Source organism: Aquarana catesbeiana, linkage group LG04 (genome assembly GCF_042186555.1).
Source record: "Aquarana catesbeiana isolate 2022-GZ linkage group LG04, ASM4218655v1, whole genome shotgun sequence".
Classification (NCBI taxonomy): domain Eukaryota; kingdom Metazoa; phylum Chordata; class Amphibia; order Anura; family Ranidae; genus Aquarana; species Aquarana catesbeiana.
The window spans coordinates 373,201,445-373,216,306 of record NC_133327.1 but is presented as its reverse complement, the minus strand read 5'-3'; the positions used below and the strand labels follow the sequence as shown (position 1 = coordinate 373,216,306).

General features: G+C 43.5%; 1 protein-coding gene across 2 annotated transcripts in view; it reads left to right on the top strand.

Annotated features, from left to right (window-relative positions):
* TRAF3IP2 (TRAF3 interacting protein 2) overlaps positions 1 to 10,870 on the top strand; it is a 109,567-nt gene extending 98,697 nt beyond the window's left edge. Inside the window, exons 10-11 of one of the 2 annotated variants that reach the window (XM_073627095.1) lie at positions 10,372 to 10,499; positions 10,572 to 10,870. In XM_073627095.1, the coding sequence (XP_073483196.1) occupies positions 10,372 to 10,458 (87 nt within the window). In that variant the 3' untranslated portion in view covers positions 10,459 to 10,499; positions 10,572 to 10,870. The remainder of the gene's footprint in view (positions 1 to 10,371; positions 10,500 to 10,571) is intronic. The other variant, XM_073627096.1, reaches the window with a different exon arrangement.
* Positions 10,871 to 14,862: the final 3,992 nt, after the last annotated feature.

The window sequence follows — 14,862 nt, the reverse complement described above, 5'->3', positions numbered from 1 at the left end:
CCGAAGTACCCGGAGGAAACCCACGCAGACACAGGGAGAACATGCCAACTCCAGGCAGGTAGTTTCGTGGTTGGAATTCGAACCAGCAACCCTTTTTATCGCTAGGCGAAATGCTATCCACTACACCACTGAGTATGAAGCTTAACATACATGTACAATTTCCTTTAGATTTAGGACCTACCTAAAATATCCAATCAGGAAAGCCCTTGCACTATATAGATGTTGGTAGATCTAAAGAAGATTGTACAGTTAGACACCACATTCATTCCTCTCTGTTGAAAAGCCATCCACTGTTGGCTCAAGAGCTACTATGTATTTTGGGGGACTTTTGGAAGGGTTGCGCTGTTTTATTTTTTTCAAAGAAGATGTAACGACATGTAATTTGACAGTAAATTAAACGGTTTCATTTTTTTTTCTTTGTAAATGTCACTTTGTCTGTAACACATCCCACAGCAAAAACAAGGAAAAAAATAGCTTAGAGTCCGCCCAAAAAGAATAGCAGACCCTGGGATAGATTTTGAGGGGGATTCTTTGCAAAAAAAAAAAAAAAAAAAGAGTGAGGTTCCCCAGAGAATATATACCAGTCCTTCCTCGTTCTTTATGGGGCCAATATGGTCTGTCCTCCCTTTTTTTACTGTTTACATACTTAAAGAATTTTTTGGGATTTTTTTTTTTTTGCCTTCCTCCGCTATGTGTCTTTTGTGTTCTATCTTAGCTGCCCTAATTGCACCCTTACATTTATTGTTGCATTCTTTATAAAGTCTGAATGCTGACGATGATCCCTCAACCTTGTATTTTTGAAGGCCTTCTCCTTTGCTTTTATATGCATTTTTCCATTGGAGTTAAGCCATCCAGGACTTTTGTCCGCTCTTTAAATTTATTACCCAATGGGATACATTGGCTGATGCCCCTATTTAATATGCTCTTAAAGCAAACCCATCTCTCCTCCGTGTTCTTTGTTCCTAAGATTTTATCCCAATTTATGCCTTCTAGCAAGGCTCGTAGTTTAGGGAAGTTGGCTCTTTTGAAATTCAGTGTCTTTGTATTCCACTTATGTTTCCTATTTGTGTGATTTATACTGAAGCCAATTGACCTGTGCGTACTGTTTCCTAAATTGCCCCGTATTTCCACATCCGTGATCAGGTCTGTATGGTTGGTAATCAGTAGATCCAGTAACGCTTTATTTCTAGTTGCTGCGTCTACCATCTGAACCATGAAATTGTCCTGCAAGACATTTAGGAACTGACGAGCTTTAGACAAATGCATGGTTCCCTCTGCCCAGTCTATGTCTGGATAATTAAAATCCCCCATTATGATAAACTTCCCATCCTTGCTGCTAATCCAAAATTGTGATAGGAGATCAGTCTCCCCCTCCTCCCTCAGGTTAGGAGGCCTATAGCATACTTCCAGTATTATTTTCACCTTAGCTTCATCCCTTTGGAGCTCTTCCCATAAGGTTTCCACCTCGTCCCTCATACCCCTCCCCTTTTTTACCCTCTCTATCTCTGCGATAAAGGGTATACCCTTGAATGGTTGCCAGCCAATCATGAGAGTTGTTGAACCAGGTCTCTGAAATTCCCACAAAATCCAAATCCTCCTCGTAAAACAGTATCTCAAGTTCACCCATCTTGTCCGCCAAGCCCCTGGCATTGGTGAACATGCCACGTAGTTTAGACTGGTTGCATACTATCCTCTTATTGGGCGTTCTAGGACTTGTTAATATACTTACCTTGGGTTTATGTGCTTTAGTCAACCTACCACTAATGCCCCCAATACTACCCTCTGGAATATGTTCCGCGCTGACCATCTCTACCTCTGGGCCCTCCCCCCGTCGCCTAGTTTAAAAACCCCTCTAACTTTTTTGGCATCTTTACTCCCAGCTGATCTGCCCCCTCCTCATTAAGGTGCAGTCTGTCCCTTCTATAGTACTGGTGACCGACTGAGAAGTTGGCCCAGTTTTCCAGGAACCCAAACCCCTTCTTACTACACCAGCTCCTCAGCCACTTGTTTACTTCTCTAATCTCCCTCTGTCTTTCTGGTGTGGCTTGAGGTACCAATAGTTTTCCTGAGAATACTACCTTGGAGGTCCTTTTCCTCAATTTAGCTCCCAAATACCTATAAACGTTCTTTAGGACACTCCATCTGCCTCGGCCTTTTTCATTGGTGCCAACGTGCACCATGACAGCCGGGTCTTCCCCAGCCCCTTCCAGTAATTTGTCCACCAGATCCGTGATGTGCCGAACCCAAGCGCCCAGTAGACAACATACAGTTTGGCGCTTCAGGTCTTTGTTTCAGATTGCCCTCTCTATCCTTCTAAGACCAATGAAATCTACTTGTCAGACTTGCCCTGGTTGCTGTCCTCTATAAATATTTCCTGGCATGGGCATCATTTATAGCCATTTCTTTGCTTCTTGCAAATGTTTTTTGCCTAAATTTGAGATAGAGGTATGCCTTTGTCCTGAGCCCATTGCCATGTGCTTTGTGTACCCCTGTGTCCAAATTGACTGTGTGCCCATTTTCCCAAGATTTCCAGAATAGTGTCATTCTCTTGGTTAGCAATAGACACTTGGACTAGATTATCAACCATGTCATTGTTAGGATCCCCAGTATGAGCATAGATGTGTCAGATTTGAATAATTATTTTGTGTCCTTGCCACAGAAACTCCCAGGTTCTTTTCCATTCACTTGCCAGTTGTCTTGTTTCTATGCCCTGAGCCAAGTAGTCAGGCCTTTAAATCCTGCCCAGCTGTCAGTATAGATGATAAAATCACCACAGATATCTTGCATCACCATGTACACTTTGATGGATTACTGTTTCAGTACCTGGCTGGAAAGCTGCTACAGTTCTTATTTTACCTTGAGGGATGATTTTGTCCCACCCATCTGTAAACCAGACATTTTGTTGGTCTTGATTAAAGAACTCAGCAGAAGGAGGGACCTCCTTAAAAGGGGACTCTCCCACTTGCATTGGAGGCAACTCAGGAACCTTTGATTCAAAGTTTGTGCCCAGCCAGTTGTTGTGATACCTGGCTGCAATGAGCCAGTTCTGTAGTGTTTGATTTTGTGCCACACTGGTGTGAATTTGCAAGCCTTTAGGTCTCACCCACCCCGAAATTGATAGGCCAGTCCTCACCGTCACTGACTACTGCTTTGTTGTTGCCTCCAAATGTTGTAAAGTAGGGTATGCAGCCAGTAACTGTTTTTTAAAGGGCTATACCTTCTCTGTGCACGGGTGAACTGTTTGGAACAAAATCCCAATGGTATCTTCTCGTCCCTTGGATTTTTTGCCACAGACCCCACTACATTCTGTGTTCAGTTGCAGTCACAACTAAGATGAAAGGCTGATCTAGTTTCAGGGGACCTAATGAGCGATTGTGTCCTTACAGTCTCTTGGTAGTGTCTAGTCCCAACTGCTGGTCCAGCCCCAAAAGAATACAGTCTCTTTTTTTTTCCGAGTGACATTGTAGACTGGCCTAAGACTCAAGATAATGTGAGGTCTCAAAAAGCTCAGTAAACCAAAAAAAAACTCTAAGCTTCCTTTACATTTTTTGGAGGCTTCAATACTGCATTTGAGTCTAAAACAGGCTGTAGAATAGTCTTGAAAGGCCCAGATCAAATCATTACTATAAATTTGACACCTGTCGCTGGTCTTTGAATCTTTGTAGGGTTAATGGCCCATCATCTGTTTTACATATGAATCTGCACTGTAGTCAAGTTTGTTTTACAGTCAAGCTTTGGTAACATAGCCAGATCCCTGGCTAGCAGTCCATGGCAAATTGTTGGACTGTGTAGGTACCCTTGCGGGACAACGGTTACTGTATATTGTTTTTTATCCCACATGGCAGCAAATTGGTTTTGTGATTCCTCCCCAATGGCTATGAAGAAGAGGGCATTTACTAAATTCATTACTGTATGCCATTCTCCAGTAGTTTGAGAAATAGTCTCTACCAGTGACATCATATCTGGGACAGCTGCTGCAAGGTGTGGAGCCACTTTGTTTAACACTTGATAGTCTATGGTCACCCTTTAAGTTCCATTCTGTTTCTATTTAAGAAAGATAGGAGAGTTAAAGGTGCTCACCACAGGCCTATATTGTGTCTGTCACAGTTTTTTTTCCAGGGATGCGGCGATGTCTGAGATTGACGTGGTGTTTGGGCGAAGAGATGTACTCTGGCATTCACTTGGCATTTCCCCTGATGATAGGTTATACTGCCGACACAAAACAAATGCACTGAGATACCAAATGAAAACACATCCGCATCAGTTTGGATTGTCTGACCTCTCAAGATATCCATTCCTAGTATGTTATCAGGTAGCTCTGTGATTAAAACATGTGGCCTGAATATGGGGCCTTTACCAATTTGCAATCTGCAGTACAACTTGTGAGTCCATATATGTTGTCCTCAGAGCCTTCAACTGCTACTACCACTGTGCTTTAGACCCCTTTCACACTGAGGCATTTTTCAGGTGCTTTTGGGCTCAAAATAGTACCTGAAAAACGGCTCCCATGCAGTCTCAGTGTGAAAGCCCAAGTGCTTTCACACTGAGGCGATGCGCTGGCAGGACGTCAAAGAAACTCCTGCAAGCAGCATCTTTGGAGTGGTGAAGGAGCGGTATACACCGCTCCTGCCCATTGAAATGAATGGGCAGTGCCGCCAAACCGCTGGTAAAGCACCGCTTTGCGGGTTGTTTTAACCCTTTTTCGGCTGTTGGGGGGGTTTAAAAGTGCCCAAAAACCTCCGCCAATAAAACAGCTCTAAACCGCTGCCAGTTGCTTTAGCTGTGCTTTTTCGAGCGCTAGAAGGCCAGTTTTTTAATGTCACGTGACTAGAAAAAAAAAAAAAGGACTCATTTTGAAGCACTTACAAAGCGCTTTGGAGGTGCTGCCCATTCATTTTGTGGTATGCATTGTCTGCCAATATAATGCCACTGATACATATTGGTGGCGATTTTCTGGTTTCAGCATGTTAACTTTAACCAGTTTTACATAAGAACTGCCCTCCTATCACTGCAGAGGAGTGGGCACGTCCCATCCTCTGTTTCCAAATGTCATTTTTGTGTTTTTTTAACTCTTCTGCTCCCGCCCCTTGGGTGGGCTGGATTTCAACTTCCCTTTTTGCCTTGGTTGTTTCCATTGTCTGATATTGGTACACCACTGCAAAAGATCTGTTTTCTTGCAAATTTGCTGTCTCCCTGTAGGCTTTATCTCCTCCACAATCCTTTGTTTAAACCTGTCTCTGACCCTCTCCATATCTCCTAATTGTCCCAATAAAGCAGCTGCTTCATGAACCTTCTTCTTAGCATCAATAGCACTCAGCATTGTAAGTAATGCAACTTTTAGGTGTGAAGGAGCACCAGCCAGCAGCTTGTTTCTTATATGTGCAGTAAACAGAGCAATATCAGGTTCTGTCCAGTTAACATGCACAGTAGGAGCTTCCACGAGAGGGTTTGCAATCAATCCACTCAAAACACCCATACTCTCTTAGCCTTTAAATTACCTCTCCTATTGTACACCAATGCATTACATCCGTAAGTTCTGTAGGGATGTCATGAACCTGCACTACAGAATCTCTTATCCAATGCAGCAGGGAGAATATAACAATGGTGTCTCTAGCTCTGTGCACATATAGTCTTACACTGGGATCCTTCGGCCACGCTGCCTGGACATACTTCTTCTCTGGTAGACAAAAGAATGTTTAGCACATTTTGCTGCATATGATATCTCTTCAGTTGGAAGAGCATTACTACCCCTTATAGTAGTACGTTCAGGTATCACTGTTCTCTGTCTAGATGTAACAATAGCTCAAGCTTGACCTTCCTCAACACCAATATCAATCTCTTCATTTGAGTCTAATCCTGACCAGTACGCTTATTCCTCCCAATCTCCCCTGGTAACCAGGGTGTGTACTTTTACGGCAGCATTCCTTTCTGGTAATCCGCTACCTTTCTTTTGAAGCTGCTTATTCACAGTTCTCACCACATAATCTGTGTTACCATAAAGCTGTGTTTCTATTTCCCCCAGTGTTTTTTGGAAGATCGAAAACATTTAAGATATAAAGTTGACCTTTTACTGCCTGCAGCTCAAGTTCAACACTTTTTTTTCTCTTTTTTGTCTGGGCATGAGCGCCTAAACAATATCCATCCTAAAAAAGATGCATGTCATGGTCTGGGGTCAGAGTCCAGTAGCTATAGCAAAAGAGAGGCTCCCACTGACCAGCAGGATGGGTATACAAGCAGGTCACCCTGGAGGATGACCTCACCTAAGTTGCAGGGTCTAAGTACTAACTGGTATTCACCAGAGCTCCTGATGCTGGAGATGGGTTTTACTTCATGTTAGTACCAGCTTGCGGTCCTCAGGATTGTCCCACCAGGTGGTGAGCAAGCCATGGTCCAGTAGCAGATATAGCAGGTAGGGATCAAGCAGAAGCGCAGTGGAGGAACAAGCCAAAGGTCCGTAACGAGTGGTAGCAAAAATACAGATGGCAGCTGGAGTGACAAGAGCAAGATTTTGGCTGGAGAGAGCACAATAATCTGAAAAACAGGAAGACAGAGACATGGCTTAAATCGGGAAGTTCACAGGAGGAGCAATGGTTCAAAGTTCAAAAGAAACAAGGTTCAATGCAGGATCATTCAAGGAATTGTCCAGGGAGCTATCCAGAATCTCAGGTGGCTCAAAAAGAAGAATTACTGCCAGACACAGCAGAGGTCCTGGGTTAAGGTCCAGGCCCTAACAATGCGGCTTTCAATGCTGATTTTGAAAATTGAAACAAATCAAGGTTCAGGACATCATGGTGGGGGTTTTCCACTTTGAATGTGTTCTGATACTTAATCAATTCACAAGCCAGAATTAGACCAGGATCTAGAATCTGCCTACTCTGCGATGGTGCTCTTTCAATTGTTTCCCCCTTCACTCTTTTTATCCAGTTAAAGCTAAACATCCTCCCTCCTTTCTATGTGTACACCACATGCTAATGGATTTCTTATCACAAAAACGAGTAGAAATTCTTCCCCTTCCCTGCAAAAGTACTGGAACTAGCACATTTTGGTCTACTAGCTGCCCTATCAACAGAGGCAAGGCCTGGGCTTTTTCCTGATCTTTTTGTAATTTTGTGAATGATTCCCCATACACACGGTCGGACTTCCCGACATAAAATGTGCGAGCTTGTCATCTGAAATTCCGACCGTGTGTAGGCTCCATCGGACAGTTTCCATCGGAATTTCCGTTGCACAAAATTTGAGATCTGATTCTCAATTTTTTTGACAACAAAATCTGTTCGCGTAAATTCTGATTGTGTGTACACAATTACGACGCACAAAGTGCCACGCATGCTCAGAATAAATTACGAGACGGAAGCGCTCGGTCTGGTAAAACTAGCTTTCGTAATGGACATAGCACATTCGTCACGCTGCAAATTTTGAAATCTTTCAATGCAGTGCATTCTCTTCTTCTTTAGAAGAATGAAGTTGTTTTGCTGCTCATAAAATTCTTTCTTTATAATTTCTCGTGATCTCAAGAATAATATTAATTTTTTTGTTTTGTCACATCTCCATAATACTTTTTTTTTTTTTTTTTTTATGTTTTATCAAGATCTGCATTTTTTATTTTTTTACTGCTCTCCATAATATTATTTCTCGTTTTGTGTGTCAAGTTACCACAACACCATTATTATCTTGTATTTTTTTACTTCAAAGAGGTTGGTTGTTGTCCCTTGTTAATTTGACATTGTATTTTTGAACTGTACCTGCCTACTCGCAAACAAACTGTCCTTTTTGAAGTAAAACACATAGGCAAGTATTTCTGAAAAATAAATATCCATTTATTCTGGGTCATAACAAAATAAAGAGGAAGGCAACGCTGGAGAAACTGCTGAGATTTATGAAGCCCTTGTAGCCCAGGGCAGACATCAATAATTTTACAGTCAAAATTGGTGGCCTGAGGAGTCCATATAATAGTGAGCACAATCCGGTTCAGGACTACAAGAGATCAGGAACAGCAGCAGATGACATATCTGTCCCCAGGCTGTGGTCTTACACAGCCTGCATCTTTTGTCAGACCAGACTGAACCCAGGCCAGGTCTTCCTTACACGCTTCCTTCCAGGCTGTAGCTCTGGTGTTGGAGGTGTGGCAGGAGGTGGAGGAGGACCTGGAGGAGGAGGAGGAGGAGGACCATGGTTCAACTCACAAATGTTGCTTTGGCTTGTAAGTTCGCCCCTCAACCTAATTCCTCACATAAAAGGCGTTGACCCGCCTGCATTTCCAGCATTTTGCAGGCTGTCATGTAGGCATAGTCCTCTTGAACACTGGGGGGGCGGTTCTGAGGGCTGCAGTAGTTAGGTTCAGGTTACTCCTCTTCCTGGCACTTTTTTGTGGAAGGCCGAGGGGAGGGACCTGGGATTCGGGCAGGCTGCTGGGCCCGGGCACCTCCTGGCTGCCACTTACCCCCGCCACCTCCCGACTGTCACTTTCCACGACCTCCTGAGACTTTCCTGTGTATGAAAAAGGGACAAAGTTTTTTGTTCATCAATCACACACAATTTTCAGCTCATGACTTGAATGTTAATAAGAAAGACTATCATTCTGACCCCAGCATTTTTCACTCTTGTCCCAATCATTTGTGGCCACTACCGTCTATTGATATGTAAAACACTTTGGGAAATCAGAAATTATCAAAACTAACATATATTTAACATTATTAATTTGACAACCAGAAATATTTTGAAGAATGCTATACCTGACTCAAGCTGGGCTCCTCCACATGTGGCAGCCTGGAAGGCCCAGGCTGGTTGTCGGAAGCCTCAGCTGGGGGGGGGGGGGAGGAAGCCTTGAAGAAAGACTGGAGAGTGCTGGCCTGAGTTCAGTCTGGCCTGCCAAAAAATGCAGTCTGTCATAGCACCACAGCCTGGGTACATAAACGGCATCTGCTGCAGATCCTGATCTCAGGGAATCCTGGACCTTCTTGCGCTCCCTGTTATAAGTGCTCCCCATGCCACCAATCAGGGCCTTCAAATAGGGGATGTATGCCATGGGGATCACCGGCTTCACAAACTCCAGCAATTGATCCAGCGCTGCCTTCCTCTTTGGTTTATTGTTATAAAAGGGGTGGTTTACCTGCCACAGACAGGGCAGCTCCCTGTACATATCAATGAATATGGGGCTAAAGTCCGAATTGTTGAATAGATCCATTTTCTCTGCAAGACACAACACAAGACAAACCCTAATGTCAGGCGAAACTGTCCTAATCTTGGCCTCAATCTAGAAGCAGTATAGGCACTGATGCACCAACTTAAAATTGTACCTTTGTTATAACGATCGTCGCTTCCGTTACTTCGTCCCCTGCTCACAGATCATACGTACGACACAAGCGTGTTCCGATTATCTACACTGAGCATGCGTGAAACTCCGGCCGCCCCTGACATTCTTTCTAGTGTATTCCCCGCCCCTTCTCTTTCGGCACAGAGGGAGAGAAAATGGCAGAGAGACAACATGTGCATGCAGAGGAGAGCAGCAAAGACAAAAGGCCAGAGCCCAGAGGAGTCCCAGAGGAGATTGAAGGCCTCAATTATGTCCTTTATAGAGATGGTGGAGATGGTAGACATCTTGAAGAGGGCCTACTATGATGGGAAGCATGGACCTTACCCAAACCCAAATGTGAGAAAGGCCAAGTTCATGCCTAAAGTTGTGGAGAGTCTGCACAGGAATTTTGGGGTACGGCGATCCAAGGAGAAATTGAGGAAACACCCGTCAGACCTCAAATTTAGGGAGCAGGATCAGTACAGAAGAATCAAGAGAGTGCTGAAAAAAAGTATTTTGTCATGTGTTCCTTTTCTTCTTCTTAACGTTCGTGCTGTTCCACGTGCTTTTCTTTACTGTTGTAATTTTTAAAATGGCAACTTTCATGTTCATGGGCACAGTAATCGGTCATAGGAAACATTGTTCGTTCGCCCACTTATAAGATATTTTAGGCAGATACAGGTTAACTACATTTGTTCATGCCTATTTGTATTAAAATAAGCTTGTTGTCTAGATGGGTTTGTAACTAGGATTAAATGGAAACTTGATTCAGTGTAAGGAGAGGACACTCAGCAGCTGTTTACACATCTGGACGCAGGAGTACTAGCGTGGGACACCAGAATCAAACTTTAGATTGTCCCACACAGGTGCTCCAGTGGGTACTATAGGGGTGTCTCCATGTGTGAAAATTGAACAAAAAAGGTAAGTATTCCAGCTTTGGAAATTAAATAAAAATGTCTTCAGCTTGGAACTCACAGAAAACAGACAATTGTATGACACTTCCAAGCAATGTTTCATATTCCTATTTCTGCCCTCCAATATCTGTGTGCTAAGTATACCTTTTTTTTTTATTCACATAGGGGAGAAAAGACTCGGGACATCTGAGGACACAGGGACCCCCCATCTCCGAAAGAAGGGGAAGTCACCAAAACACAAGCAGAGGATGAGGAGGGAGAGGTTTTGGAAGTGGGCAAAATTGTCACAACAGGTGAGACCACAGCTTCAGGCAAGAGATCTGTTCCTGCATATTTATAATACATGGTGTGTTTTTTGTTTTTAGGTGATGTGGATGTTGTGGAAGAAGAATCTCATTTCACCAGTGAAAGTGCCCAGATCCTCAGCGGGGAGAGAATGGGGTGCAATCGTGATTTCGAAAATCTAAAGCAAAACATCAATGATGTTAAAAAAAAAAAAAGAAAAAATGAAGAACATCATTGATGTGTTAGGCAGAATATAAAAAGACACAAAAATTTTACCCTTTTTTTTCCCTGTATTTTGGGTTTTAAAAAAAAGTTTTAAAGTATTTTAACAGCCAAATTTTGAAGATGCACACAGTGTGTCAACATGTGCTATCTGCCATCAGGGGATATCAATGTACGCGTTTTGTGGGTGCAACCCCTTCCTCGCTACTAAAGTAGCTGAGAGGAAGGGGTTGCACCCCCAAAACACGTCCATTGATCCCCCATGATGGGAGCTAGCACATGTTGACATTAGGCATGGGATCAGGAGGGAAATCCCTATTTTGAATCCCCATTTGTGTGCATCTTCAAAATTTGGCTTTTAAAGGGGTGACATCACCCCATCTGATGAAGGCAATATCAACACATTTTGGACATACTAATGTCTGATATTGCCTTCACTTTGTCAAAGTTGAACTTTGTAAGTTCCCAAGTTCTCTATGTTATGTTTTGAAACATGCCTGTTTAACCAAAAAAGGCTATTTCTAATTAATGTGACAAAAATAATGTTATACACCAAAGATGTTGGTTTGTTCAAAAACACTTTTCTAAACGCACATGTGAATGTACTTTGGGTAAAAAGTGTTCTACTCAACAATGTGTAGCTTCTTATTTCAATGATCAAAAGCAGTTTTTGGAGTAAAAGTTGGTGTTTACAGTGCAAATCCACTTTGCACTACAAGTGCAGTTTCAGTGCAGTTTTAAGTGCACTTGGAGTGCAAAGTGGATTTTCCATAAGTAAATAACACCCACAGTGCTTTCTAATTTGCCTCAATCATGCCATTTTCATGACTCCACAAAATTCATTCATGGTGCTGAAAATGATGAATATTTTTGTCAGTAGATTACATACATTAACAACAAAAACAAGGTATGTGTGTAGCGGACTTACAACATAATAATAGTTCGCTGGAGAAGAGATTGTCACCTCATGTATCAAATAAATTACATTTGCACTATTGAAGAAAATGTCCAAAAAGAAAAGCCCATTGGAGAACCTAGGAGACAGCAAAAGATACCCAGGCAGTAAATCAAAGGAAATCTTATTTCATTTTAAGTTCAAAAATTGTTGATAAAATGTTTCTTAAACAGTTTCTGGCATATCAATGGTCCCCCTACCCGAAAAGTACTCGACATACTTCTGTCTTACTTCGTGGGCGCTTTGGGGGGGCAAGCCAGGACGGCCAGCTTCAAGCACCGTCAGGGTTTCTGGTTGAAGTCCGGCCTCAGGCCCAACTGAGGCCACATAGTTCATTGAATTTCTCCTTAAATAGTTGTATAGAATGCAGCATGCAAGGATTATATGGTTAAGTTTATATTCTGCCATGTTGATTGGCGTAAAGAATAGGCGGAACCGGCTTGCCATTATCCCGAAAACATTCTCCACCATTCTTCTGGCTCTGGCCAGACGGTAGTTATAAACCCTCTGGTCCGGGGTGAGGGTCCTCATGGCTTCAAAATGGTCAGCTGGTCAGAACGAACTAACAGAAAGCACTGAAAAACGGAAAGGCCGGAGCTGAAAATCAGATATGAGCGGACAAGAACGCACTGTGAATCAATTACGTAATATAAATACGAACCCACAAGCACAAACTAAAGAGCAGTAATGATCGTAAAAGCAGGAGGCTGAAAAGCATGAATTGTCTGTCACCAAACTTCTACTAACACGAGATTAGTGGAAGGAGCCCAAAGGGTGGCGCACTTATTGAACTTCCTCTTTTTAGTGCCATTGTACATGTTGTACCGCATTCTTGACGTTCGGTAATTCTGACAACTTTGTGTGACCGTGTGTATGCAAGACAAGTTTAAGCCAACATCCGTCAGAAAAAATCCATGGATTTTGTTGTCGGAATGCCTGATCAATGTCTGATCGTGTGTACATGTGGGGCATGAGAATCTCAGAGGTTTGTCGAAATCCAAGGAATAACCACCCCTTATGATCCCCAGAACAAAGCTGTTGTTGGTGACTTTTTCCCACTGTGAAAAGATTCTCCCCAGTCTTCCTCCCACCGGGAATCTGACGTCTGAGTTTTGGCTGGGAGGGTTAAACAAAATACCTCCTTTTGCTTTTCCCTTGTGGCCTGTCCAATGTTTCTTACTTCGATTGCTCTCTAGGGGGACAAAAAATTTCTTTGGAAAGGCTTTCTTCTTTACCGAGTAGCCCTTCTTCCTATCTGCGGTCCGTTCTAGCTCTGCTTCTAAGTCTAAACTGAATAGAAGATCCCCTGAAAAAGGGGCAGTGCTTAACAGCAGCTTAGAGGCTGTGCCCCCCAAACCAGGTTTTCAGTCATATCGATCTTCTGCTGCCACGGAAATTGAGGCTGTCCTAGTGGAACATTTTACAGACTCAGCTGAGGCATCAGCTATAAATCCTATAACTTTAAAAAAAATCTCCACAGCTTTTCACTAGAAGAACCCACCAGAAGGTGCTCTTGTAATTGGGAAAGCCAAAATTAGACATTTCTGGCAACACAAGTAGTAGCCAGTTCTGGTTTTAGATTAGCCATGGAGGCATCCCAGGCTCTCTTCAGCAAAATATCGCCCCTTCTGTCCATTGAATCACTGAGATGCCCTATGTCCTTGAAGGCCAAGCGTGAATGCTTTGAAACCTGCCTCTGGACTTTCATCAAAGTGTTTGAAAAGAAGTGGCTCTTTTCAGGTTCAGACCATTCCTACAAAAATTAAATCAGTCATGACCCGAAGAACTGTAAAAACTTTTGGTTTCTTTTTTCTTAGCCCTTGGTACACCAAATCATGATACCAGAGCTGTGTTTTTTCTTCCTGAATCTCTCGTGTGTTGTAAATTGCACCCAGCAGGTCCTCTATTTCCTCCAGGGACAGCTTACATGTAAGCTGAATTAGATAGATAGTTAGATTAGAATTTTAATCTGAGGAATTGGGGTCATTAAAGGGGATGTAGACCCTCGTGTTTTTTCACCTTAATGCATCCTATGCATGGGGTCCCGGCTCTTGATTGGATAGATTTCTAGCAACGCAGCCATTGGTTCCCGCTGATGTCAATCAAATCCAATGACGCGGGCGTCAGGGGGCGGGGCCGAGTCCGGTAATCGTGTCTATGGGCGCAAATTTTGGACTTGGGGAGCGCGCACGCACAGTGACCCCCCGGGACAGCGCTTCTCCTAAGGGGAGGAGGAGGATAATCGGGGCCACTCTGTGCAAAACGAGCTGCACAGTGGAAGTAAGTATGGCAACAGACGAGGGCCCCAGTGACGACGTCTCATAGGAAATGCCGTTACCATTCTTATGCTTGCAAGTACCTTTCTTATTTAATTAAAAACTGATGTTATGTATTACACTATGGGAAATCATCTTCCTCTTGCATATTATGGGCTGGCGCATTTCATGAACAATGCTGCTGCTGCTGAAACATGCTTTGAGTGTTACGCCGGGATCTGTGTGGGTTTTTCACTAAAGCACAGCCAGACCTCCGCCTTTCTAAAGTCAGAGGATCTGGTAAGCAGTTTGCTATTGTGGGTGCACACAGTCACCATCCCTACAGTCAAGCACAGAGGTGGAAACATGCTTTGGGGCAGTTTGTCTGCTAAAGGTACAGGCTGACTTTGCCACATTGAGGGGCCAATGCATGTATTGTAAAATCTTGGATGACTAAGATGGACACCAGCATAGCCTGATGAAGGAGCACGCATGCTCTGACCGCGAAGCACCGCCCGCCTGACCCCGTTCCCGGAAGTGAGGACACCACGACAACGCGGAGCATCATGGAGCATCCACCTTCTGTGTCCCAGCCACCCGGAAGTGCTGAGGGCCCACAGCATCACCGGAGAGCTACAGGACTCAGGACACAGGGTCTCCTCCACCGGCCTGTGAGACTCACATCACCCGGGAACATGCGGATGAACCTAATTTACTGCCAAATATGCTGGAATTTATCTGCTCAAATATGAGTGTTTTTAATCCATTTGTAATAATTTTTTTGTAAAACACGCAGCACTTAGAGGGCGCCGTCCTTCTTTCTTTTGTAAAATCTTGGATGAGAACCTTCTTCCCTCAGCCAGAAGACTGAAGATGAGTCATGGATGGGTCTTCCAACATGACAATGACCCAAAACATACCGCCAAGGCAACAAAGGAG